We start from the raw sequence: 27,575 nt of genomic DNA, 5'->3' as shown, positions 1-27,575 counted from the left end.
GCCTTTTTATCAATCATGACATGGTTGATGATCCAAGGTTGAGTCATCCACCAAAGTGTCAAGATTCACTTCCTATTTATCATCCCTTTAAATACCACTTGGAAATACCAGGGAGTTATCAACCCAAGTGAGCATTGTTTCCTTTGTAATCTAATAGCTCAGACCATTCCTCTTTGTCTACTAGTCTCTTTGATAAACAGAAACCTCATCAATCATTAAACATGCAGACCTCACTTCTTCATGAGCTAGTTGTTGGAACTCCATTCATCTCAGCAAGTTATGATCAGCTCCAAAAGTCAGTCAACAGATACTTACCTGATCCTGCCACTCAATACCAATGTTCAACCTCAACAAAGCAAAGTAAATTATTCTTTTCCTTTACATACAAACATCTAATTTTATTAAGAAGTATTGTTGGTTTTACCAACACCAAAAGCTTCTATGTTTCAGGTAGAGCATATTCGATTGTGAATAAGCATGGAAGGAATGCTGACAGTTTTTCACAAGGAGTCCAAGAACATGGTGAGTATCCTTGTAAGCCTTAGATATGTCTCCAAGTGACAAGGCACTGATGTGCTACCATATATGAAAACCATGCATTATCTTTGCTTTGTGAACATATTTAATTCTGTTTATATAAATCTGAAACTTCAGTGAGACAAGGGACAAATATATCAGAAACTGTTAAGAGGAAGTTGAGCTTAGGGGCTCGAATTCTTCAAGTGGGTGGAGTTGAAAAAGTGTTTAAGCAGTTTTTTAATGTGAGAGAAGGGGAAAAACTATTGAAAGCTTCCCAGTGTTATCTTTCCACCACATCTGGCCCTCTAGCCGGTTTCCTCTTCATCTCCACTGACAAGGTTGCCTTCTGCAGCAAGAGATCAATTAAAGTCTTCACTCAGAAAGGCCACATGTTGAGAATCCGTTATAAGGTCAATCATGAATTAATATATACAAAAACCTTTTCATATTTCCCAGTTTCTCCTAATCCTAGATTTGTTGAGGTTCTGAAAAGTTTATAATTATGTCATCATTTACAGGTTGTCATTCCATTGAAGATGATTAAGTGTGTGAACCAAAGTGAAAATGTTCAGAAACCAAAACAGAAGTACATAGAGATAGTCACGGTGGACAATTTTGATTTCTGGTTTATGGGTGTGCTAAAGTATCAGAAAACTTTCAATTATCTTGAGCAGGCGATTTCTCAAGCTTAGATGAGTAGCAAAATCACTGTTTGAGTTTTAAACTTCATGTTTTCAGCACAAACATAAAGATACAAAAAGTGATCAGTGAAGATACTGAGCATTGTATCTGATGAAAGGGATTTCACTTCATTGTATATATCCATCCTGATAGACACCACATTTGGCCTATGATAGCAAATGGATGTGGTTCATATCAGCGGAGTTGCAGATTGTAGACAAAAATTGTGAATGCAAGAGTTCACCATTTGATGCCTGATCTGCTGCAGAATCCAAGCAATATGTATTCAATGGTTGATTGGATGGCAGTGCTAAGAATCAGACTGCTTTTGGAGAAGGTATTGATCCAGGGATGGGGCAATATTAGAGCTCTATAAAAATACATAGAACAGGGGGGAAGAAAAATGTTAGTTGCCCCACTGTAGAAGTTCTAGGCTCAATTACTTATGGATTATTTGCTGTGTAAATGTTTTCAGAACCAGAGTTTGTTATTCAGATTGTATTCATACCATCTTAACTTTTTAATCAAATTTGTATATAATTATTTAAAAGTGATTCTGTTTCATTTAATTAGTTTAAATAATTGCCAGGAAGTATGATAGAATACATTGATAAATGGACAATTCTAGTATACTTATTGAATTGATTTCGTCAATCACTATAAATTTGACTTTGTTACTTGTTCCAGTTGGTTATAGAGGGGCGAAATTTGGTTATCTTAACTTAACTTTGGTTGAAAATATCACTGGATCCATCTTATAAATGAGGCTGGCGGCATGAGAATCTGAAAAGCTTATCGCCAAATCTTCTAACTCTGTTTGTTCTCTTTTCACAATTTTACTAAATCTACAGCCTTCTGAAGGCAAAAGGACTATTCCGCAAGAAATCAGCCAAATAATTCAAACAACAACGATTTCACATGCTTGTGACAGGAATTTTCATTACTAGTGACTTCGTTAACAGTAGATCTTGCTCTGTAGCTGGTCTCTTTTGTTTTTAAAAATTATATCATACATTATTTTTTAGGACAAAACTTAGGTCCAATTCTTTAAGTGTTTTTGGTACTGTTTAACTATTAAAACTAGAGTTCTGTCTTGGTAACTTGAGATAACATTAAATGCAGATTTTGTGAATGATGTTCCTACGTAATTCCTTTAATGTATAAAAAAAAAAAAACTTAATTAGGGTATCATTTTTGTGACCCAAAACTACTACCGTGATCACAAATTTTCAGGAGATTTTGTTAATGACAAACGGCCATACAGAAAGTGGTTTTTTGGGTATTAAAATTAACTCTATGGGATTAGCGAAAAAAAAAATTTAACTTTATGGGCAGGTGATAAGGGTCTTAATGTATCATTGGATAACTTCTTATACCTGTAAACCATTTGCAGGTACCCACTTGACAACTACTGCCAGATATATATATATATATATATATATATATATATATATATATATATGAAAAATTAATTGAGAGGAATTAAGAAATGCAGCAAATAAAATAAAAAATTATATCAATGGCTAAAATTTGACCATTAAATAATCATTAGGTAAGGTTAAGTGTGATGATATGCCTATAGTAACTTGATCGTTTTCCCGTTCAAAAAAATTCAAAAAGTGGTGAAGAAGAAACTTTTGCTATCAACTTTACATGTGGGACATGGGGATGATGTAGGAATGATTTGGCAATTTACTTTTCCACAAAACCTTGAAGTAACATTGTTTGACCCATAAAAAGAAAAAATATCAATGGCTTCATCAAAGACTGCCTGTGGATGTGCTTTAGTTTAGTTTCAATTCCCACGATCCAGAAGTTTCCAAAATTTTCAATACCTTAATGATCTTACAAACAAAATATCAACCTTCATTTCAATGTTTAAGAACATACAGATTTGACAATACTACACCATTTATTATACATATATTTCAGTTCACCTTGTTAAAATTTTGATATATCAAATTGCCGATCTCTCTACACTTGTTTTTTTTTTAACTAATACAAGTAAAACAGAGTGAAAATGGGCAACACTAATCCTGATTAAAAAACAAAAATGTGCACAACGAGAGGGACAAATCCTACAATATAAACTCTTTTAACAAACATACATTCTATATTGATATATTTACACTTAGTGGATGGGAAAATCCACTTTTGTCCCTAATCTACACAGTTGTGTTGTGTGTTGCTGTCTTTAATGGTCCATACATGATAGTTCCCTGATGCATATGGAAATCATTTGGTAATAATTACCCTTTTTCACAAACACAAAAGCATGTGCGCCTTCCTAAAATACAATGTTTTTGGTCCTCTCTCTCTCTGTGTTGGTCTCAAAAGCAAAAGACCTTTGTTTTTTGTTTCCCACATCAACAAGTGTGCACGTGTGCTGTCAGCTGGCCTATTCTATGAGGGGAGTGTCATGCCATGTCAAGTATTTTGATTTTGATTTGACCCACTTGACTTTCACTATTGGTTCAGTTTGCTTAACTTGCTAGGCATCAAATCCTGAAAGCTCCTTATTCTCATAGATAGAACCTTCACACACATTCCATTGAGAAGTCTCATGAGCATTTCTGCAGCGACTTTTCACAAATCTAATTTAATATTCTCATTCACCTTTCAGTAATGTAGAGAACGTAAAAAAGATACTGTAGACTGATTGGTTTATTTGTTGCAAACAGTACTTGTCTCTTACAGTGCCTGATTGTTAGTTTGTTACAACTTAATACGATAGGATCTTGTTTTGTAACCTGAAATTTCATCACTTTTCTTTCCTTGCCACGCCTGGTTGAGAGAGATTCTGAAAAGATGCTGCTTCAACATAACTTGCGTCTTTGTTCTCTTTCATTCCTTTAGAAAGCAAGATTTCTACCTTCAGAAATCGCTGCCAAGACCAAATAATCTATTGACTTTGGTTTCACTTTCTTGCTCCACAACTATTCTTTCTTGTTTTTAAAGATATTTCTTGGACAATTCTTTTAGGAAAAGATCCTATCTTTGATTTTTAAAATGCATATTAATTATAATTCTCATCCTATTTACCCTATTTTATTGCTGTTCTTTTTTCCCCCTAGTTATAAATAGTGAAATACTCGTATTTGATTATGACGAATCACTGCCCTTTATAATTTATGAAAAATTGGTACAACTTTGTTGTGACACACAGCTATTCTGGCGAGCACAACCTTTCAGACAGATTTGTAGAAGACCCCCTAAATGGTTAGTGGAAAGGATTTGTTGGATGCAAAAGTTAATTTTGGTGGGTACGTGATAAGGATCTTTGAGTATCAACCATAACTCCTTATACCTGTAAACCATTTGACAACTTGGAAGTACTAGTTAGTGCTCTTTCAATCGATCACACCATTTGACAACATGCACAACATAACGCTTGAATACACACACACACACAGGAATTGTGATTAATCAAAAGCAAAACAATTATCGAAAGAAATTTTCGTCAGTAATTTTAATCACTCCCCTCAAATTTAACGAGCACAAAAATAATTCCTCTTATTACGCAAAGCCAACCGTGGTGTCCTTATAACAAAATCATGATGTTTTCCCTAATTATAAAATACAAAACAGAAAGTGATGAAGAAGGAACTTCAAGAGTGAGCTTTCCGTGTGGGGCATAGGGGTGATGTGGGAGTGATTTGGCCGTTCCTTTTCAGCAAAAAAACATTGAAGTGTGTCTTCCCCTACACTGCTTCTAGCACATGATGTCCAAAGCTGGCGTTGGATATTCATTGTTGCATAGCTTCCTTTTTACCTAAACAATTTCCCGTAATATCATGTTCCATAGCTTCTTTTTCTTTAAGCCTTTCACATAAAATATGCACCTTCAATTAATGTTGGTCCTCACGTTTAGGAATTTAATATATATATATATATATATATATATATATATATATATATGAAGGGCAGGTATTAGACAATATGGGTGATGTTTTATATAATTTACTACAGTTTGATGAAGTAGTTTATAATATTTTATATGTGTTGGTAGAAAACATAAAGGCAGAATCTTTTCCCGAATATGCTGCATTACCTTATTCATTTAGCTTGTAATTCTGGTGGATGTAAGCAAACTTTTTTCTCTCTATACTTTATCTGATACGAGTAAAATTTTGAGATGTTTGGCATCAGAAAGGTGAAATTCCAGCTCAGAAAGTTTAAATGACACCCTCTGATTAGCATTTATGAATAAAATAAAGTGGCAATAGATCGTGTTTTGTCATCATGCACGTGGCATTGTCCTAACAAACCATAATATATTATTTGCTTCCTCCCATTTTCAAAAGGGTGACAATTTCCTAAAGCTAAACGGTTGCTTAATATTATTTTTCCCCCTAAGGATCCAGAAAAAATTCCTCACTCCCTCTAATTTCTTACATGGGGTAGGTGGATTTTGTTCTTAACTATTTATCTTTTTCTATTTGCATCAATTAATCATGTTCACAGAACATTCAGCCAAAAATAGTAAACGTGAGAACATTATATCGGTAGATAAAAGAAAAAAACTACGTTCCCTATAAATCATTAAAATCACAGATGTATATTGGCATAATGCAAACCAATGGCCAACCTAGAGTCAATATCCAAATGCGCTTAAAGCTAAAAAGAAATGATAGAACCTTTGGTTTGAATACAAGCAGTAACAGGCAGGCAGCCAACCAACCACGTTCTATGTTTATGTAGGTTTTATATTTAAATTCAACAGTAGAGACTTTGAAGATAAAAAAGTTGCCTTCTTTAATTAATAAACACATCTTTCATTTTCATTATCTTGTGGGATCAATGAGGACGTGTACCTCTATATGTTGCCTTTTTTCTATATGCAACCCAACATGCAAATCTTCAAATTTTGAATTACTTTTAATCATCTAGTCTTCATGATGATCCATAGCTGACTCATCCAGCAAAAAGTCAGCAATCAACTTGTTTCCTTTCAGCCATTTATATGCCATTGTAGAACACAAGGATTCATCAACCAAAGTTTCAATAGCTCTTTGAACATTTTTCACAAGCTAGTCATTGCTCAAGAAACGCTCCTGAAAGATAATAACAGATATGAAGTCCTCATTTCTTCAAGAACTTGCTAATGGAATTTCTGTCGCCACAACATTCCAGGCTGGGAAGTCGTCAAGGAGATATTTGCCTGATTCTCGTGGCAAATACAGCAAGTCTATCATGAAATCAAAGCAAAGTAGGACACCCTTTCACCACAAAACTGGATTTTTACAGAGGGTCCGAGAGCATGGTATGTAATCTTTAAAGAATAACATTAAATTTTTTTATTTTTGTTTGGATGAAACTTGCAAGATATTGGACAAGCACTATATGACATAGTACTTCATGACACTGCAAACATTTTGCATTGCCTCCAAAATTACTAAATTTACAAAATATGTACGATGCATGGAAAATAAAATGAAGCTCTAACTGATGGTTTGATTTGACATGCAGTAAGACTTGGGCCAAAGATAACCGATACAGTAAAAGGTAAATTAAGTTTGGGAGCCAGAATTCTTCAGGTTGGTGGAGTAGAGAAAGTCTTCATGCAACTTTTTGGTGTTAGAGAAGGGGAGAAACTGTTGAAAGCGTCACAATGCTACTTATCAACCACATCCGGTCCTCTAGCTGGCCTTCTCTTCATATCCACTGATAAAGTTGCTTTTTGCAGTGAGAGATCCATCAAAGTTTCTACTGCCAAAGGAGAATTTATGAGGGTCCATTATAAGGTAACTTTCTTAATAATTTTTGCAGTCTCTAATCTATGCAAATATTTTCTATCTCTTAAATCTTTCTTCATCCTTTGTTAATGTGTTAATTCAATGTATTTGTCATTTCAGGTCTCTATTCCCCTTGAAAAGATAAAGTCTGTCAACCAAAGTCAAAATGTGGAGAAGCCCTCACGAAAGTACATAGAAATTGTCACTGTGGATGGTTTTGATTTCTGGTTTATGGGTTTCTTAAATTATCAGAAAGCTTTGAGATGTCTTGAGGAGGCTATCTCTCAAGATTAGAGGAAAAAACTGCACAATTAAAATTGTTTATTCCCTTTGCTTCATCGCATATTTTGTGAAGAAGTATAAGGTGCTGAAAGATGTACAAATGTTTACATAAATAAATTTTTTGTTAATTAAACTATTGACAAAATTAAATATTGTGCACATTTCTGGCAGAATTTGCTAAAATCTTTGATGTCCGATGAACCAGAAACTAATTTGGGTATTATTCATTGAATCAAACGTATTTACTTGTGCAATCAGTCTCTTTTCTTGCTCGTTTTTCTATCAGCAATTATAAGAGTGCAATTGTAGGGAAAAATAAAAAGTTAAAATCTTAAAAAATATAAGGATTAATATGAAGTGATTGTCTTAAATGCATGACACTGGTGAATTAATATAAAATAGGCATCTTTAATTAGTAGTGGAGCAACTTTGCAAAGAAAAATTTCCAAGTTTTAAAGTAAGATTTCAAATGACAAATATTTTAATATACATATTAAAAGTTGAAGTCTAAATGACAACATTGTCTAGAAAACTCTTTCATATATAATGTATATTAAGCTTAACAGATTAAAAGGCAATGGCACGAAACTCCCTGCACTTAATATATTGGAGGTACATCAATAAAAAAAAATGTATCCAGCTCAGAAAATAAAAGGAAGAATTACAACTGGTGCAAGCCTCACTCACAGGTACTTGGAACCTGTACCGGTGACAAAGGCATTTGCTCATTGCTGTTTCTGACTAGAGAAGGTTCATTTCCTTTAAGCTTGTGCATGCATGGGCTGTTGTAGAGTTGACACGCGTCTTTTAAGATATTAAAAATCAGTGAAAGTGGCTTTTCAATTTCATCAAGTGTATAATCTCGGATGCAGCTTGTTATCTTTTTTCTGAACTTGGATTTTCCGTAATAGAGAAGTAGTTTACACGTGGAGCATAAGAATTATGAGGGAACGATTTGGCATTCACTTATTCTCAAACAAAAAAGCCACGTGCTAAATAAACATAAAATAGGAGTCATTTTGTAACAATCTATCACGGATTGGTTAAGTGGTCTGTTTTACAATTTTTTGTAAACGGTCTCTTTATTTCAACTTAATTTCTTATTTTATTACTAGAGGACTGGAGCTTTCTTATTGTCAAAGACGATGCCATCCCCTAAAATTTTTCCATGTATTTAACATTCTAAAATATTTTTAGCCTTTACCTTTTCTGATGGAATAATCAATATTGTTTAATGTAACATTCTGAGCTTCTGTTAATAATAAAGGACCTTTTCAAGAGTATTACAGGCCATCTTCGACCTTAATTGATTGATCAACGAACAAACCTACAATTAAATCAAGCAAATTATAATGGTACCCTTCTTCTCAAAAGATGATTAATTATTTGTTGGGCAAAAGAGAAGAAATATTTTTGATTTATCGTCACTTTTTATCAAGGTATGATATCCTTCGTTTCAATTAAATTTGGCTGTATTAACAAGGGCGAAATATGGACATTTTTGCATGTGAAAGCAGAGAACATGGTACTTTTACTCTCTAAATTAAAAAATGAAAAATGTATGGTAGGACCTAGCTGAAAATATTTATCTCATAAAGATCCAATTAAGAGTAAGTATCTTGTGTGTGTAACCTTGGCAAACAAAATGGGTGGAGTGGATGACGGATAACCTTTTTTGTTACCTTTTATGGTTAACAGATGCAATGTTTCTCAATCTTTATAAAGTGTACATTTTTTTTAAGTTAGCACAAAATTTAGAATTTGATACATTGAAAGACAAAATTTTAAAAATGTTGTAAACAATGCGAAGATGCAAACTACAATGATTGGACACCGACCCCCTTGAGTTCCGTTTTGAAATCCTTCCCCCGTTCTCCTCAGACTTCAATCTCCAACCGGAGGCTTATAAAGATCCACAATACAATCCACTATCCAGGTTGAAATTCCATTTGCAGTTTAATAAATAATAAGAGGCAAATTTTGGCAAAGCTAATAATAATCTTATCTGAACCTAAGTTATTCCTATCGAAGATATTTCCCACGACAGAAAAGAAGGCAACAATCTGCCGTAGTCCTAGAGAATAAAATGTTGAAATGCGGTAAAAGAACCAAAGGAAATGCTAGCAAACCTAAAACTTACGCGTACTGTGAAAATATATAATAAAGGCTATGACAATGGATTTACTGAATATGAAGATAAGCTATGACTACACGTGTCACAGTTACAAGATGACAAACTAACTACACAAGAGAATCGAAGGTGAATTGATTAACCAAATTATCAGACTCTTGTTGAAGAGTCGCAAAGGAACAAAATGTAACATGTTGTAGAATCAGTTCCCAACTCCTCTCTCCCTGTCCAAAATGCAGAGAAAATATCTAGTGTGTGTATTCACAGTTGCAGCCTGTCATTTTTAGGAAGGCTTAAAATTTAAAATATTGCCAAGTTAAATAGAAACGTTACCTTTAGAGATCAATCTATCCTGTGAAGATGGACAAATAATCTCCTGAAACACCAAGTTCAAGACTCTGTTCTCCCATTTTTACACTCTATTTAGCACTGCTACATATTTATATTCTCAATCAAAATGGTCAACTTGTTAATACATTAATATCATGTTCCATTTCACTTATATTTTCAGGCCAATTAGTCAGGTCATGTTCCACTTCCTTATTCCTTGTTTGGCAAATGGCATTGTTTATTGTGTTCCTCTTTCCAGGCCACAGAAAAGTTTCGAATTAAGATTCTCATCCTAGCTTGTTATTAGAGCAGTGACCATCATGAAATCAAATGCTCACAAAACACACAATCCAAGTCTAATGACTCCAGAAATAAATTATATGATGAAAGTGTTAGTTTTACTTTTATCTTCTAGCATAATTCTCATGAGTGTATCTTCAGAAGTCAAATTTTTGCCGATGCCTCTCTTTCGAGGGATAAGTGATTTTCCTAACCCATATATACATATATATATTGCTAACATAATAGACAATAGATGGTTATTTTTATCAGACATGCAAAAAGGTCCGCTATCTGGTCAATATGCTTCCATTGTCATTATGATCAGTTGTAATTGTCATTTTCTTTACTTATCTTAAGCTTTGTCTTGCACTCTTTCTTTTTTCCCTCCCCTATGTCCTAAATAATATTTCTTCTTCTACATAAACAACAAGATCGTTCATCTCATGAAAAACAAAATTTGAGCAGAAAATCACAAGCCACGGCTCACAATCAAAACTCTAACAAGATCGATAGGGAGAAACTGCAAATTTTGACATTGAGGCAGTGTGATCTGATCACATTAATCCAAATGCTATATACAAGTATCTTAGCATCCGAGAGCTAAGAAGCCAACTACATAAACGTTCCAAATAAATAACATGGTGCAAGCATCGATAAAAATCCACTAATAACAAAAAAGAGAAATTAACAAAAGAAGATAGAAGAAGCCAGCAACGAAATATATTACACAAATGGCAGAGCAGAACAGAACAGAACAGAACATACCAGGTGGAATCAAACAGTGGAAGCTCCACCTGAACTTGAAGCACCATTACCGTTATTAGAATCAGAAGAAGCGTTAACCACTCTCTCTTCCTCATATTCTTTATCATCCGTTGGTAGCTCAAACCTGCAGACAGGGCAAGAATTTCTAAAACTCAACCAAGGAACGATGCAATCTCCATGGTACTCATGCCCACACGGCAATCTCTTTGCTGTCTCTCCAACGCCGAGTGAATCCTTACATATAGCGCACACCACAACCTCACTTCCCGACAATATTTTCACCGTCGACAACGCTTCCACCGCCGACTTAGACGCCGGCGGAGCTCCCCTCCTCCCTCCTCCGTCGCTCTCCGCCAGCGTCTGCAGCAACGCCTCGTACTCCGCCGCGTCCACGTAATCCTCCGGATTTCCGACGTACCGGTCCGATTCCGGCAACTGGAGCCGGAACTCTATGGAATTATCTTCCAGGCCCATCAGAATCTCGGCCCAATCCAAGATCCGGTTCCGCATGCTCCTCGTTCGTGTCGCCAAATCCCTAATCCGAAGCCGAAGCAGCTCGCGCCGTCTTCGCCTCAGATCTTCATCGTCTCCGTGTGGATCCTCGTTGCCGGATCGCTCTTCCTGCTCCTCCGCATCTCCTTCGTGTTCTTCGCCGTCGTTGTGAAACTCGACGCCGTCGTCGTCGTCGTCGTTCTCGTCATCGTTGTCCCAGCCGCCGAGCTCGATCCTGAGGAAGTCGTTCTCCGGAGAGCGGTTGGGAGGAGGAGGAGGAGACGCGTCGTCGTCACGCGCCGATTGTGCGATTAGGCGAAGGACCTGGAGGAACTGGGAGCCAAAGTAGGGGTCGTCGGAGGAGGATGAAGGGGAGCGAGAGCGAGAAGGAGTTGGGATGGATTCAACGAAGCCGTTTTTGCACTCGCCGCAGATGACGTCTGGGAGATTGGCGAGCGTTTCGATGGAGACGCGTTTTTCGCAGTGGTAGCACCAGTACGACGGCGAGTCGGTTGTTGGGAGCGGTGGCTGAGACGGTGCTTCGGACATTGTAGGGCGGCGATTGAAGAAGCGGAGAGTGGTGATTTGGGTTTGGGTTTGGATTTGTTGATTTCTAAGGGATTAGAATAATTGAATAATAATACAACTTCTCAAGTTTTTTATTATCGTTCAAATTGGTAAAGGATCTTTCTCATTTTTATTATTATTATTATTTTTTTTTAATTAGTGGGTCTTATTTAACGGTTCGTTTTCAGGATAAACCAATTTATAAAGAATAAATGCCTTAACTTGCTGACAATTACAATTTACTGGTTAGGAAAATCAATCTTTTCTAATCCCCACCTCCTTCCAATCCCTTATCATTCTCTTTTCGTTTTCTTGCAAGTTGCAACTACACAACATCTATTTCTTTTTCTTCTGTCGTATCACCTTCTCTAATTTTAGTTCATAAATTTACCCAAAAATATATTCAACAAATTTAATTGTTTAAAATTTTTTATCAAGTAAATTAAATTTACCAAATTTTATAAAAAAAATAATAAACCTTTCATTACATTATTTTATTATTTTAATAAATAATATTTTATATATATAATTATAAATATGACATAAGATTCAACATTTTATTTGTTAATTTCATATTTTATAAAAAAATTATTAAATAATATAAGTATTTACATTTCACATCTCTTGTCAATCCCTCTCTCTATACACACATACTTGTAAAAAAATATTATCAAATAAATCAAACTTTTCTGTAAGATAAAATTAACTTATATACATCAATATTTAAAAAATATATGTTAATAAATCCAAAAGTTATTTTCTTCAACTTATGTAAGAAAATTTTATATACATTACCTTTTTATTTTCTTCTAAAATTATTTATTAATAATATGCATACTGAACCCGGGGATATTCAGGTCGAATCAAGTGACAAATGCAAATTTGTAACAGGTAAACTTAAAAAGCAATATACATTTGTATTGGTCGAATTTACAACCGAACTGATCAATGAACTATGATACATCCACTAACAATTAATGCAGTCACATACATGATACATATAGGTTGCACAATAAAACTAACACCACCAAGAACAATACAAAGGCACGCCTCTTATCAAGAAAGTTCACATAGGAAGATTTAATGATGATGCCAATCTTTTAAAATAATTATCTAGTATCAAAGAAGCTCAACAGGCTCACTGATGCTACCATTAAAATTAATCTTACAACATTCAGGAAAATGGAAACCAGCCTCATCAAGGCCAGCCTTTGTAATATGTGGGCAGGACCTCACATCCAAGTATTCCAGATATTCGCATTTACCCACAAGAATGCCTATACCAGCCACTGTTATCTTTGGACAATTACTTACCTTCAAAATCTTGAGATTCAAACCAGGCTCCTCACTGCTTATAAGCTGATGAAAAGCAGCATCAGTCACCTCTTCACAGCAACCAATGTCCAGAACCTCAAGGTTTCTGCAGTGACTTAAAACACAGTTCAATGAAGAATCAGAAATGTTTAAACACCAATCCATCCTCAAGTTCTTAAGGTTGCTTCTACAAGCAGTAGCCAGTGACTTTATTGCATCACCGGAGACATCCCGGCAACCGCCAATGATCAAAGTCTCAAGATTATCACAGAATTTAGCCAAACACAGTATGGTTTCATCCCCAATTTTATAGCAATCTAACAGTTTCAACGTCTTGAGAGAAGAGGAACAAGCCCTAGCGATACTAGAAACCCCAACATCACTGACATTACTACACTTATTGATGTCTAAAAACCTGATCCGTCGACAACCGCTTGCGAGGTTTATCAGTCCATTGTCAGTAATGCTGGTGCACCCTTGCAATCCTAACTCCTCTAAATTATGACAGTTTTTGGATAAATCTTCTAACATTCCATCAGTAACGAATCTGCAACCAGCCAGATGCAATACACGTAAATCACAACACCCTTTCGCAACAGCTGATAATCCCTTGTTGGTCAGCTTTCTGCAGTAGGATACATCCAATGACTGCAATAAGGAAAGCCCATCACCAATCGCTTTCATTCCAACATCTGTAATTCCTGTATATTACACAAACAATGAAATACCATGTCAATCTTATTCTAAATCTGAACTCACCAAATTCAAATTCAGTAATGATAATAATTAAGGAAACCCTTTAAATCTAATTCACAGTCATGAATCAACAAAAGGAGAGAAATTACAATGGCACTAACTAAAATTGTTGACTTGCAGTGTAAATTAAATTTATACAAAATTATAACTATAAAAATATAAATTAAATTAGCAGAATAATAATAGAGAATGTTGACCTTTGCAATTCTGCAAATTGAGGAGTCTCAAGCATCTGAAGCCATTGGCGATGACGTTGAGGTCGAAATCGGTGACGCCGGGATAGAAGGATCGGGAAACGGACTGAGCGAGGTCCAACTCCACCAAGCATGTGAACCTATCAGCCATTCTTTGCAGCAGTTGTGGACCCGCACGTACGGCGAGCTTCTTCCTTTCAGTGCTCTGCAACCGAAGCCATCTCTTACAAACCAACCCGAAAGTTTCCTTGTCCTTCTCGCTCTCCACACGAGCCAGGATCGAACGCAACTCGTCGTCCCTCAACGCGTCGTTAATGCACAGCCTCGATCCCGATACGGCGTCGTCGTCAGTCGAATGCGAAGCCATTGGAAACCCTAACCCCACAATTTGGGGCTAAATGCAGATGGGAATTATTTTGTTATTCGCATAATAACACACAGAGCCTTAGTTCTGAGACGTAAAAACGAAGAACCCTAATTCGGCGCTGCTTCACATCAATCATTATCAACGACAAAGCGTAGATTGAAGGAAAGCGCCCCCACCGTTAATTTACGATAAAATGCCCCTTTTCATCCCACTCATCTCTTTAGTTAAGGGGTAATTTCGACTTATCAAATATATATTTTTACTAATCAATTATTTTAGTCCCATGAAATAATAAGAGTCAAGTATTGTATTATTTGAAATTTTAAAAATATTATTAGTTTTTTACTTCCATTTTTTATCAAACATTTTAGTTTTTATACTAAAAAATTATTAATAACACTAATAAAATGCTAATATATTTTGTTAAGACATATATAATTGATTTTATGATAAAAATAATATCACACATAACATATTATACATTATCATATTTTATTTTAGTTTTTAATATTATTATCGGTAAAAACGTTTTAATTTTTAATATTATTATTAATAAATATTTTAATTGCTAATTTTTTAAACTTTTTATTTATTCATTTCTGATCTTTGAAAATTATTATTATTAAAAATTACCATCATCGATCACCACCAATCAGTGAAGTAAATGAGTGAGAATTTTATTTATAATATTTCTAAAATTGTATTCTCTTTATTATGCAATAATAATAAGAAAGAGTCATAGTAATATGAGGTTCAAATTCGAACACGACAATATTGATGCAATTTTGGATCACATAATCCATTCGAATGCTAATCTTTTTTTTTTAGCACTACAATTTTTATTCTTGAGTAAATTTGAGTTCAAGTCTTACTGCAAGAACTTCACCATTTTAAATCATATTACAAATAAATAAATCTTAAACTAAAGGCACATCATATTGTTATTACTGTTTACTTCCTATTTTTACAAGATCTATTGAGAATCATTTAGAAGAATGAGAAGGGTATTAAACTATAGAAAGCAAGTTCAATCTTATAAACAAATATAATATTTAAAATATCTATAAAATAAACAAATTATAATTATGTATAAAATATCATAACATACAAGTATATATATATAGATGATTCTCTTTAACCAACTATAATTGATTTTAATGAAAGTAAATTATAAACTAAACAAATTTTATTTGTGAAAATATCTGGTAAAAAAAGAGTATTTTTTACATTTTGATTTTCACATCACTTAATAATTTTATGTATTTATTTTCCTTTTCTTTTCTTACATCATATACTCTTTTTTAATCTCTGTACTCCAATTAAGAGTAAATATATGCCTCTTCAAATGTGAAATGGTCATTTTCATAAAATTTATCAAAATAGTAAAAAAAAACTTATTTTAACCAATTTTACTAAAAACTTCAGAAAATCATAATAAAGCATTTTAACAGGTACAAATAAATTCTATAAAATTTCATCTAAATGCCATTTGAATATGTAACTAATCCCTTATCTAAGAATTCGCAGCTCAAATATGCAGGTTCTAATCATTTATTTCCATATTCCATATCACATTACCTTCTAGTTCATGTTCATCAGCCATTGTTGATCCGAAAATATATAAATAATGAAAAATATTTGCCATCAACTAACAAAATAATTTACGACTGTACTTGAGAGCTTCAAACACTTTTGCACCCGCTCAAACATGGAAGAAACAATTGAAGAGAAAGTTGCAATGCTATGCCTTTCATTTGAACTATCAACATATCGATGAATCAATTATAAGCTGTCAAGGAACAAGTATTTAATCCCCTTGAGGGGTTGACTTTTGATACAGTCCAATCCACCATCAATTAGTGGAATGGCTGCTTTTAAAAAGTAAAAAAATGAATGAACTATATGCTATATGAATAAGGCAAGGAATGTAAAGAATTAGTAAGATTTACAACGGTTAAGATACACACTCCTCTAAAAATTTACTGAGCTGAGATGTATACAATTTGGGATCATTCCTAAAGTGGTCAACATGGGGTGAGGAAACAAAATTGCATGCCCTCACATCATGTCCAGCCCTGCGCTGTGCCTCTACAAATGATTCCACTGAATCAGCAGGAATAACTCTGTCTGCAGAGCTGTAAATGTATAACTGCGGACAGTTTGGTTGCTTTGATGATAACATGATCAAAACATCAGAGAGCCTCCTGCATTTGAATATGATCATTAAAGTTAGGAGCATTGCTGTCATATGGGAAACTACTACAGAACGATCGGCATTTATTGATGAAACAGCCTACTAGCCAACCATATATGTATCAAACATTGAATATCTATAGATGAGTGGACATATCTTGTGAATCAACACCCAAAGGACCATAACATAGCTCAATATGGAATGTTCTGCTATTCCCAAAAATCACATGCATGCATCTTTCCTGTAGTGGATTTTACTAAGATCTTAAATGTACTACATTACATATTAGAGCAATACATCACTTCTCGAAAGAACCTATTTCCATAGTAATTTATTTATGTTCTATTATAGAAATTCAACAATGACACAATCATTTAATGCCTTACATACTCCTACACCTACGTTAGAACGCTTGAAACTCTAAATTGTTAGTACAATCATACTGCTCAATATTCAAGGGTCATGACAGTTTAATATCAACTTGGTCTTGACAACAATGGTCTAATACCCTTATAACAGCAATTTCTAGAAGAATCAAAAGCAAAACTTGGGATGACATATCGGTGTTTTTTAAAATCAACAATCAAGCACAACAATAATTTTAGAGTCATTACCTATTCACTGAAGGAAGATGCAGAATGACCTCAAAAAATTTCTTTAGTATCAATAGCAAAGCTGCTTCTGTTGCCGCAGGTTTGACTCCTAAACCTTCATCACCGCCAATTGATACTTTAATGCCAGATTCATCGGAAAATACGCGTCCTTTTGTAGCTACACTATTCTTTTTGAGAAACGCTGCAGAGAAACCTGAGGCCCAGACCTGAAACAATAATCAGATAATTAATATCATATCTATTAATCTAGCATAAAACTTCACCATTTCTAAAACCAGGGTGAGAATATAAAAGAATAACAGAAATCATTTATCGATTTACTCTTAATCAAAACCCAAAATATAAAAGAAACTTCATGGCTTCAAAATTAATGAAATCAGCATCACTTTTTTCTATTTAATGTTTCCCACACCAAGATAGAACGCCAAATAAAACTGAAAAATCAAACATCTCAACCAAATGTTCAAATGACAATATCTTAATTCCTCAAGGGTCAAAGGTCTAGATTCCCTAATAGTTTATAACTCAACAACAAGGCAATTTATCTGATCATTTTGACAGTGAGGATATGTAGGAGTAGGACAGCTGGCAAAAATAACATGAACACCAGAGAAGGTTAAAAAAACAGACGGCTATCTTCATCAAGTTTAACAAAAGCCAAGCCCCTACCTGGGGGTCAGGATATGCAACAGGTGCAGAATCAACAATGCATCCCCTAATCCTTTCCATGATAGATGGATCCTTCTCTTGAAAATGCTCCAGCATAACTCCATATCTGCAACAATGTGTACCAAAGCAATCAAGCAATAAACTAATGGCATGCATATTAGAAGAACATTGCCAAATTTTGTGCTTGTGCATAACAAATTTCACTTACATTAACCATCCGGTGTTGCTGAAAGTATGAAAGACAAGATTCTTCTCATTTTCCCCTTCTAACCAGTCAGCCAAGTGATCTACAAGCAAGTGAACATTTTGTTCCGCTTTTCCTCCTGGCTGATAACTTAGAATCTCACCCATTGGAAACGTAAAGGTAATGACATGAAACCCCTTTGAAGTGTACCATTCTGCGTATTTCTTTAGATGTTTTTGCCTTGCTCCCAACCATCCCAGCAACACCACCACTGTCTTCGACTTTGTGAATGAACAATTTGAATCACTCAAAGCACTTGACTCCGGCAAATGCCATTTGTACATGACCTCAGAAGTTGAATTAGAGACACCATGGGAATTCACACACGGCCTCGGCACTCTAGGCAAGTCAGCATAGTGATACAAGTTCAGAAGAGATGGGGACGAAGCAATCGAAGAATGGTGCAAATTGGAAACACAAATTTGCCCCAAACTTGGCACCCGGAATTGAACATTAGGTACAGGCACCCGAATTCGGTTCACAAAAGACAGGTTAGCAAGCTTTGAATCAGAAATATGAGAAACCCACGACGAATCCGATTCTTGTATGGAATTACTATGCGGAGAATGTGTCAAACTGGAGGTAGAACAATCACGCGATGATCCATTGAACGGCAATTTATCCGAAATATCAGCAGAGAAAGAAGCAACCGCAACGGCAGCAGCGGCCACAAGAGGTCGCTGAATGGCCCCAGAAAACGAACTCATCGCAGAAACACAACGCAAGAACTTGTCAACACAATACCATATCACCAATAAGTAGCAACCCTTGTCCTTATCTACAACAATAAATTCCAGACCCAGAATGGGAATCACGCGTTTTTATACTAAAAAACAATGCTTTAAGGAAAACAAAGAGAACACATTAAGGAAAAATCGGGGAGACAGAAAAAGGGTAGGTGGGGATAGAATCCAATTTGAACGAGGAAAAAAACGTGTACCTCACAAATCACACGTAGAACAAACGCAAAGCAAAGAACAACAATAATAATAAATGAGAATAATAGAAAAAGAGTAGGGTAGGGATATTCGGTTATGCAAAAGATTATTCCTAAGGAATGGTACCTGAAACGAAAGTGTGTATCTCCAAGGAACCGGGCTGTCAAACGTCAACGTCGTTTTGACAGCCCTATTCAAAACGCCGACCCTCACCGAACCTTCCTTCACTTGGGTCGACTACAGGAATCGAATTTTAAACCCTCTCTGTAACGCAAGCTCTAAGAATAAAAGCCAGAAATAGTGAAATTGTGATTGTAACGAAGGAGAATGGACCAACCAGATTGAGCCACGTGTTGGGCTTTTCCTACGTGACAAAGATGAAGACATTGTTGGGGCCCTGTAACGTGTGGCTCCGAGATTATTGGGGAGAGACTGAGCCCACAATGGCGTGCTGAAAGACCCTTTTGCCCCTCCTTAAATAATTGTGGGTAAAATTGAAAAATGGGATCCACAAATATAAACGCTTGAATGGTCAAAAAGAGTACCTAGCTTAGCTCTCACATGAATAAATAAAATTCAAAATTAAGAATAAGTTAATTTAACAAAATAAAATATCCATTGAAAAAAATAAAGTAACTGTGAATTACAATTCCACCCTTTTATGGTTCTGTATACGTCGTCATGTCTGACCTTGTAGTTCGGAAGGAAAGATAGTCAAATTTCAAAGCATGCTTTCTGATGTAATTAGTCACGTCAACCCGTTTCCCAACAACTCTGTACTCACATTTTTTTCGTTTTAATATCTATTTGGACGGTTATTAAATTTAATTTAATTTTGAAGATTTGAGTTTACATATTATAAAATTTAAAATTTAAAAAGGAAATTTTTTATTACAAAGAATAAAAATGCGCTAGTGAGAATGACATGACTGAAAGATATTAAAATAATGCGTCAAAATATATTAAAATTAATATGAAACTTTCTCATAAGAGTTTAGATGCGATATAAAGATTATCTATTTGATAAGTTATTTGGTGCACTTCAAATGTTGGATAATTAAGTAGCATATCGGGCTCATATTCGTTCCTACTCTAATGTATATCTCCTCCATCTTATTCGTCCTTATCATATACTGGTCGCCGAACAATCCCTTAATAGTAAATATTCTTTTACACGAATAAGAAGTTATAAATATATTATATTTTAGCTAAAAAGATTCAAGACAGCCTGAAAAATCTATGCATGATTGGTTGGTACTGCAAAGTTTTCATATATTATTGAAATTTGACAATGTCTACAATGCGAGGAGTGAAAGCCCAACTATTAAAACGTGTTTCATCAAAGCTAGCCCCAACAATTTTTATGCATCCCGTTACAGGGAAATTCATGTGTAGAGAACTATGCTGGTGACCTTTAAGACTAGCTGAGGAATAGCATTTCTGGTGTTTGTCGTCATCCATTGGAATGCTTTAAAACCATCATTGTCCCCAATAGTATTCTCCACTTTTTCCTCCAGATTTATGCTTAAGTCTTATATCAGTAATTGCTATCTCTTTTGAAGCAGCCTTACACATATCATACACTGTTAAGCCAGCAACAGAGACTGCTGTCATTGCTTCCATCTCAACCCCAGTTTTACCAGTTGATGCAGCTTCTCCTTCTATTGTTACACTGAAGTCTTCATTATTCAATTTCAAATCCACTTGCACATGTGTAAGGCCTATGTTGTGGCACAACGGAATCAGGTTACTAGTTTGCTTTGCTGCAGTTATGCCAGCAATTTTTGCCACCGTAAGCACATCTCCTTTCGCCATTTGATTCGCCAGGACCAAATCAAACACCTTCTTTCCAAGAATTACCTTGCAAACAGCACTGGCAGTTCTATTACTATTGCCTTTTGGAGACACATCGACCATTTGAGCTTCCCCTGAATTGCCAGTATGAGTCAATTCAACAGAACTTTCACCTCTGTTTTGAGATGATAACTGGGATGCATTATTCACACAACTATTGCTTGCAGAACTAGCTAGTCCATTTGCTGGAGGTTCACCAAATACTGATTCCATTTCCTGAAATGGAGTAAGTAATTTAACATGATTTACAGTATTTCAATCAATATTTCTTTGTAAACAGGTGGAACCAAACCTTCATAGTATATATTGAATAGCAAAATAGAAATCATGCTGAAATAGGTAATTTATTAAGGCATATACTATATCAGTGTTGTGCCCAAAAAAGCAGAGACACTGCCTTTACCTCAGTAGCAGAACAAAGCAATGAAAAACTTTACCTTGTTTAGTTCTTGAATAGCACTTGCATAGTTATGGCTAACAGAAGAGCTGAACATCCTTCTTGATTGAATACATGAAGCAAAAATTCTTCGAACGAACATCTTAAGCAGGTTCCACAACTTATTCTACAGCTGCAAGAAAAAGAAAAATTAATTAACGTACATTTGCCGAGGTGAAATAATAAAGCAAAGGAATCTCAACATTTAGAAGAGAAGGTAATTGTCACAGAAAATCCTTGGGTGAGTTTTACTCTAGCACAGTTTCAGCAACTTGAAACTACGGCAATAAGAAAGAAGCAAAATTTTGTGACCATGTAAGCCCTTTGGTGGTTTTGGTTGGAGAGGAATGGTAACATCTTCAAGTCTCTACTTGTTAAGGGGAAGGGGAGATATTGTGCTTTTACCATGTCTGAAATGATTACTGTTGCACTAGTTCTACTTCACAAGTCTAAAAAAATATTAGCATTTTTGAGTAAAGAAAGTTAGACTAGAATGTATATTGATCTTGTCTTAAAAAGAAATTCATTACTTTGCAAAATTCTATATCTATACTAAAAATTAAAATACCAGAAACATAAAATTACTACTTTTGTTGTAGTAAAGCAGCAAGTAGTATAACCCAAAGATTCAACCAGGAGTTTAGGCAAACAGAATTGTAAGAAACAGAAATTATAAACAAAGTTGAAATATTTATCTCGAAATAAAAATCTCGTCACCCAAAACCATGGTTTCACATAAAAAATAAGAGGGTACAGAATAATCCTCCTGAATTAACTAATTGCAATTGCCTATACTTATACCGTGTGTTTTGATTTGTGGAATGAGATTCATTGAAGAAAATATTAGTTGTTCTTCCTTTTACACATTAAATTAAAGAATCAAATTTGGTCTGTCCTTAGTTGATTTACGAGTTAGGACGCAATCTCCTAAACTTAGGGATTGCGAATCTGATAGGCAAGTTAAAGTTGATTCAGTGAGATGGAGTGATTGATCTATAGAGCAATACATGAAAGGATACGAAATGCACCTGCGCGCGACCGACGAGGATGTGGCACCGGTGACCGCCGAAGAACCAACGCTGCTGCCGACGGCGACTGCCAAATGCACTTGCTGCGGTTGAGGTTCGCCGTTTTCAGACCACCTCTCTTCTTCAAATGTTACTATGACTCGTATTTGCACGTGTTACTGATATCTTGCCGTAAGTTTGTAAGAAATATTATATTTAAATGAGTAACGATTCTTCACAAGTTTAATAATTTCTAATATAACACACTTCAACTCTTAATTATTTTATATTATTTTTCTAATAATATATATTAAATTTTACATAATTTAAATATTTATTAATATATTTTTAAAATTTTAATATTAATTTATATTTTAAAAATATAGTATTTGTTGAAATAAAATAACGTGATAAGATAGTAAATAAATTTATTTTTTTAACTTTTAAATCAAACAATTAGATTAATTAATCACATATTTTAAGTTTCAAATTTGAAACGATTTTGAATTTATTTAAATTATATTAATTAAAATTAAAAATTAATTAGTACTTATATAATTACTTGCTATATATAAAATTTTAATTTTTTTTAATCGTTATTTTAAAACCTTGCTAACTAGTTTTCTAAAGCAACTGACTAAGGTTTAAAATTATAGAAAAAATATATTAAAATTTATGATAAGTGTCTTAATAACATTGATAATTTTATTAATAGTTTACATTAATTTTTTTAAAATATTGCTAACTACTATTCTAAAGCAACTGTCGGAGGAGTTCATTAAAAAAATTAGATTGGTTGTAAAAAGCTTCGATCATGTCTACATTAGAGTTGAACAACAAAAATGGAAGAACTTAAAATATCAGAAGAACATATATCCTTTGGCTTCATAAAAGTGAAATAGATATGAAAAATAACTATCATTATCGTTTCATATTTCTTTAGAGTCGTGGTTTCTTGCATTAAATGAATGGCGTGTATTTTTCAATCTAAATTCTTACCAAGTTCTTTTAGAAAATATTTTATGTTTTGACACAAGTTATTCTTAAAAAGTCAAAAAATTCGTAGTGTAATGATTCCAAATCTAACCCCCCTACAAACAAGTTGAGCTATTTTTCCTTCAAAAGTTGAAAGATGTTAGTAAGAATCATGGTGTGAAATTCTACAAATAATTATCCTGTCACAAATCAATGATTCTTCTCTCTGCTGAATTTTCAAACTGGCTTTGATCCAAATAAAACATAACTACTTTCATAGACGTTAAGAGATTGAAAAATGACTGGAATAATCAATTTAGTATACCATATCTCATCACTTGGTTTGCAGGCATAATGCATTAAAGGTGGCAAAAAGAAAATGTACATATATACTTTACTTATATCAGCTTTAAGATTCAGCAGTTTCATCCAAAGCACTTTGGGGGATGGATGAAAATCATCTATAATTCAATAGACTATAAATTTAAATAGAAATAATGATCTAAACTGAATCAAGTGCAGGAATCACCAAATTCAATATGCAAGAACTGCAAATTTTGAGAACCAAAAATATCACTCACACCTCCATAATCTGTTTCTATATGGACAAACTTGCTGTCAATAACTACTCTACACTGCACAACATTTTCATGATCAAGGAAAAGTGAACACTTCTCATATAAACCTTCCTTTGGAGATAGATTCAATGAGCAGGATTTAGGAGCAGACACCTTATATTGCCCAAAACTGAATCTTTCTTGATCAGTGGCCATTAATATGAGGCGATGTTGTCTACCCAAAAGCTCTGAGACATACCTCATGTCTCCTACAGCAAGGGCTTCACGAACGCGTGTTGACGAGACCTGTCCTTTCTCTTTGGAGCTAGTAAAAGAATTGATATTTGCAGAGCAACGATTCATGTCCATGACAGATTTTATTATGTATGCTTCCATTCCATACTCTTCACACAGCTTTACTAACTCAAATGCATCACCAGCTGCTTTATACCCAAATCGGTAGTTTTCACCTGCCAGAAATTCCAGAATCCAGTACAGATATTTATTTCAGTTTATGAGAGTAAATCGTGTTAATGTTGCTATTCAGGAAAAATAGCAAATACCAGTAAATTATGTTAATGAGAAAGGGGTTGGTATATGTTGGGCAAATAACAGTAAATTATGGAGCTACTTATTTACCAGCAACAACTCCACGCACCCTAAGCTCTTTTGATAACTTTTCAACAAATTGTCGGGGACTAAGATGCCGAACGCTTGAGAATTCAACCTGAAACTCTTCTGGGACCATGTTACAGCAATAAGGAACCCAAGATGAAAGAACCCGCTTTCGGTCACATTTAGCAACTATAGGAGCCCTGTTTGGGAAACATTTAACAAAATATACGTTATTTTTCCCAAGGAGGTAATGACTATGATGCTCCAATCACCAGTGAAGAGATTTCAACTGTGACTTCTAGGTCACAAGTCACCATCCTCACCGTCATGCTTTAGTCTGCGTAGAAAACTTTTTTTATATTCATAAATTTAATACAAATCAATTTTTTGTTGAACCAGTTAGCCAAAAGTTTTAAGATTATATATTAATGCACCAGCCAAACAAAATTTCCATGCACATAAACCAAATAAAATAAGCCTTTAATTAGCTAGATACAAATGTATACTGTCATTACCTAGGTTCCCAACCAAGTACTTTTGCCATACCAACAAATGATAAAAGAAATGGAGGTCCAGCCCTTGATGCTTGAATTGCAAGCTCTCGATGACCTATGTGCAGAGCATCAAACTTCCCCAATGCTACAATTCCACCTGGTAATGATTAAGATGGAGTTAATAATAGTGTATAAACATATCTACCAACTTCCAAAGTCAAAAGTCGGTTTTCTGCATGTCCTTCACTAACTCTGAACCCCACTTAAGTAATCAATACTAATTTGACAAATAAAGCAAGAAATCTACATGCACGACTAATTGACCATAAATAGCCTACAGATTAAAAGATGTACAAAGTTTGGGAAGCAATGCAATACGAAGCTAAGAAAATCAAGAAGTCCAAAAGGATGCCCTCCTCCTAAAACAAACTATGATTACTCACAGACCCAGATCCACGATCTCATCAAACATCATCTTTTTTATACTCTCTGAAAAAGTATGTTATATCCATCCATACAACAGGGATATTCTAAGAAAACAGATTACCCATTACCTAGTTGACATGCATATGAAAACTGGTCAAAAAGCCATAACATGAAAGAGGCTAAAAACCTGCCACTGCAGATATTCCATCAGAGAGAATTTCTCGTTCATCTTCTTGTTGGCTTCACAAACGAAAAGGAATAAAAAATAAGATCTTTTACTAAAGCAGGATGACAGATAATGCGCATAAAAATTCAGAATATCTGTTTGATTTTACTTCCATAATTTTCACATAGATCTTGTTTAACAACTTTCATCTGAATTATTTACAGCCAAGCACATAGAAGCCATTTTGAAATCATCTTGCTCCGGGTTTGTATATAAAATTAAAATATTCAACGACCAAACTAATGAATGATTAGCACATAAAACTAAATATACTTATTATCATGCATACTTTAGGCAACTCATTCCTCGGACATGAAGATAGAACTTCCAACGTTTAACTTGGTATATCGAAGGGAACAAAGAACGCTAACTTGATATCCTATCTCAAGATAATTCGATATGATCAGCATAACCTGAGAAGCCAATCTAAACAAAGTTTATAACCACAATTAAGTTTAGCTCATACCAAATCATCAACTTCTAAATACACCTCAATTTTATTTTATTTTTATTTTAAAGGAGAACCAAATTATATTTCCCCCCAAACTCCAAGGACTATCTAGCTGACCAAACATTACACAGAATTATAGGGGTGGAAAAAAAAACAAGGAAGCACCATCAGTACATGGTTAACTATGGAATAGAGAGAGAGAGAGAGAGAGAGAGAGAGAGAGAGAGAGAACCCATTTGATAAAATGAAGAATAGAACCTGAAAGAATCGAAAAGGAGGGGAATTTCTCCAGGGGACTTAGGTGGGGTGCTAGAACAGAAGTATTTTGATGGCACTTTGTTGTGCTTGCGAGTAATGGTGATGCCTCCACAACAAGGATTCAAAGGGCGAGGGAACGAAAGGTGGAAACTTTGAAAAGCACAGTAACTGAATCTAAAGCCGAGACCCACGTGGAAATGGAGGTCGCACTCTCGAAAATGGTGTGATATGCGAGAGACGCCACCACCAAACATTGCATTGCACTGCACCATCGCTGTTTCTTGACCTTCCGGTTGTTGGTTAAGGGAAAGGGATAATCGGGTCGAACGGGTCGGGTCGGAAAATTTTGCTTTCGTATGACAACCCGAACAGGTTCCCCAAAAATTCAATGGCATAGCCAGCTATCATTTATCAAAATATTGTTGCTTACACTTTTTAAAATACTATTTGTTAATGCCCTAAAAAAACTTCGTTATTATTACAAGAAAATATCACGTTCGCTTGCTAAATAAAAACATCCTACCTACACTTTGTTCATTGGCAAACATTTAAGAAAGTGTGTAACGAATAAAAAACATTTAGGTAAAGTAAAAAAAAAATATATACATTAAGTAAGAGAAATAATAAATAGTATGAAAGAAAAATATACGAAAATTGTAAAATAAATATCATCCGTGATTTCTATCAAACCATTGTTTTTTAATCTAATAATAAACTAATAATAACAAGCAACATTATTGCGTCAAAATTTATATATCTATTCTTAGAACTTATAAAATTATTTTATTATAAGTTGTCATTTAAATAATTTTTATTAAATTTAAAGATATATACTTAATTTTAGTATATCTTATAATTTCTCAATTTTTTTTAGTATATTTTTTTTGGCATTACCAAAAAAATATACTAATCTTTAATATCAACCTTTATTAAACCGATTATTAAAGTGAAACTCACTCTAATTGAGAAAAAATAAGGTTATACCACATTTAAATTTTTTTTCACTAGTTCTTTGATGATCAAAGTTTGATAAACTTTCTTTAGTTGAATAAACTAAAAACAGGGTATCACATTTCTTAGGACACAATCTCGTCATATTTAATAATAATGATCAACAAAATCCAAACACGGTTAATAAATAGCTAACTCTCTTAAATTTACCAAGAGTAATCTAATCCTTGGCCATTCAATTCAGTAATCCA

The 27,575-nt window shown here is 34.4% G+C and overlaps 7 protein-coding genes across 12 annotated transcripts; 2 read left to right on the top strand and 5 right to left on the bottom strand.

Moving 5' to 3' along the window:
• Window positions 1-142: 142 nt before the first annotated feature.
• Window positions 143-1,472, top strand: LOC113873237 (putative GEM-like protein 8). The gene is made up of 4 exons (XM_027511281.1): window positions 143-360; window positions 451-522; window positions 655-929; window positions 1,038-1,472. Exons 1-4 carry the CDS (start codon window positions 222-224, stop codon window positions 1,209-1,211), a joined length of 660 nt encoding a protein of 219 aa, XP_027367082.1. The 5' UTR covers window positions 143-221; the 3' UTR covers window positions 1,212-1,472.
• A 4,801-nt stretch (window positions 1,473-6,273) lies between these two features.
• On the top strand, window positions 6,274-7,229 carry LOC113873464 (GEM-like protein 4). Its single transcript, XM_027511594.1, has 3 exons — window positions 6,274-6,463; window positions 6,670-6,944; window positions 7,056-7,229. Exons 1-3 carry the CDS (start codon window positions 6,274-6,276, stop codon window positions 7,227-7,229), a joined length of 639 nt encoding a protein of 212 aa, XP_027367395.1.
• Window positions 7,230-8,886: 1,657 nt separating this feature from the next.
• LOC113872678 (E3 ubiquitin-protein ligase CIP8) lies at window positions 8,887-11,874 on the bottom strand. The gene has a single exon (XM_027510408.1). It carries the CDS (start codon window positions 11,764-11,766, stop codon window positions 10,735-10,737), a length of 1,032 nt encoding a protein of 343 aa, XP_027366209.1. The 5' UTR covers window positions 11,767-11,874; the 3' UTR covers window positions 8,887-10,734.
• An 856-nt stretch (window positions 11,875-12,730) lies between these two features.
• LOC113872935 (F-box/LRR-repeat protein 4) lies at window positions 12,731-14,564 on the bottom strand. Its single transcript, XM_027510837.1, has 2 exons — window positions 14,052-14,564; window positions 12,731-13,799 (listed from the first exon to the last, which is right to left on the bottom strand). Exons 1-2 carry the CDS (start codon window positions 14,413-14,415, stop codon window positions 12,904-12,906), a joined length of 1,260 nt encoding a protein of 419 aa, XP_027366638.1. The 5' UTR covers window positions 14,416-14,564; the 3' UTR covers window positions 12,731-12,903.
• Window positions 14,565-15,707: 1,143 nt separating this feature from the next.
• On the bottom strand, window positions 15,708-26,165 carry LOC113872522 (transmembrane protein 53). 4 transcript variants are annotated; one of them, XM_027510142.1, is made up of 5 exons: window positions 26,155-26,165; window positions 18,101-18,962; window positions 17,893-17,998; window positions 17,224-17,429; window positions 15,708-16,619 (listed from the first exon to the last, which is right to left on the bottom strand). In XM_027510142.1, exons 2-5 carry the CDS (start codon window positions 18,841-18,843, stop codon window positions 16,370-16,372), a joined length of 1,305 nt encoding a protein of 434 aa, XP_027365943.1. In that variant the 5' UTR covers window positions 18,844-18,962; window positions 26,155-26,165; the 3' UTR covers window positions 15,708-16,369. The 4 variants fall into 4 exon arrangements, with proteins under 4 accessions (XP_027365943.1, XP_027365942.1, XP_027365944.1 ...); XM_027510141.1 differs by lacking the exon at window positions 26,155-26,165 and adding an exon at window positions 19,201-19,360 and having other exon boundaries at window positions 18,101-18,914; XM_027510143.1 differs by lacking the exon at window positions 26,155-26,165 and adding an exon at window positions 19,077-19,141 and having other exon boundaries at window positions 18,101-18,914.
• LOC113872524 (cyclic pyranopterin monophosphate synthase, mitochondrial) lies at window positions 20,330-22,560 on the bottom strand. 3 transcript variants are annotated; one of them, XM_027510147.1, is made up of 4 exons: window positions 22,384-22,560; window positions 21,677-21,774; window positions 21,366-21,497; window positions 20,330-21,144 (listed from the first exon to the last, which is right to left on the bottom strand). In XM_027510147.1, the coding sequence occupies exons 3-4, from the start codon at window positions 21,465-21,467 to the stop codon at window positions 20,554-20,556; spliced, it is 693 nt and encodes a 230-aa protein (XP_027365948.1). In that variant the 5' UTR covers window positions 21,468-21,497; window positions 21,677-21,774; window positions 22,384-22,560; the 3' UTR covers window positions 20,330-20,553. The 3 variants fall into 3 exon arrangements, with proteins under 3 accessions (XP_027365948.1, XP_027365949.1, XP_027365946.1); XM_027510148.1 differs by lacking the exon at window positions 21,677-21,774 and having other exon boundaries at window positions 20,331-21,144; window positions 22,393-22,560; XM_027510145.1 differs by lacking the exon at window positions 21,677-21,774 and having other exon boundaries at window positions 20,554-21,144; window positions 21,366-21,491; window positions 22,393-22,515.
• On the bottom strand, window positions 23,679-26,643 carry LOC113872523 (FAD synthetase 2, chloroplastic-like). The gene is made up of 5 exons (XM_027510144.1): window positions 26,374-26,643; window positions 25,626-25,678; window positions 25,034-25,169; window positions 24,543-24,718; window positions 23,679-24,373 (listed from the first exon to the last, which is right to left on the bottom strand). Exons 1-5 carry the CDS (start codon window positions 26,625-26,627, stop codon window positions 23,859-23,861), a joined length of 1,134 nt encoding a protein of 377 aa, XP_027365945.1. The 5' UTR covers window positions 26,628-26,643; the 3' UTR covers window positions 23,679-23,858.
• Between the last annotated feature and the right edge of the window lie 932 nt (window positions 26,644-27,575).

Source organism: Abrus precatorius, unplaced genomic scaffold, assembly GCF_003935025.1.
Source record: "Abrus precatorius isolate BTA unplaced genomic scaffold, Abrus_2018 Scaffold7, whole genome shotgun sequence".
Taxonomy (NCBI): Eukaryota; Viridiplantae; Streptophyta; class Magnoliopsida; order Fabales; family Fabaceae; genus Abrus; species Abrus precatorius.
Note: the sequence above shows the minus strand (reverse complement) of the source record. Positions and strands in the feature narration are given on the sequence as shown.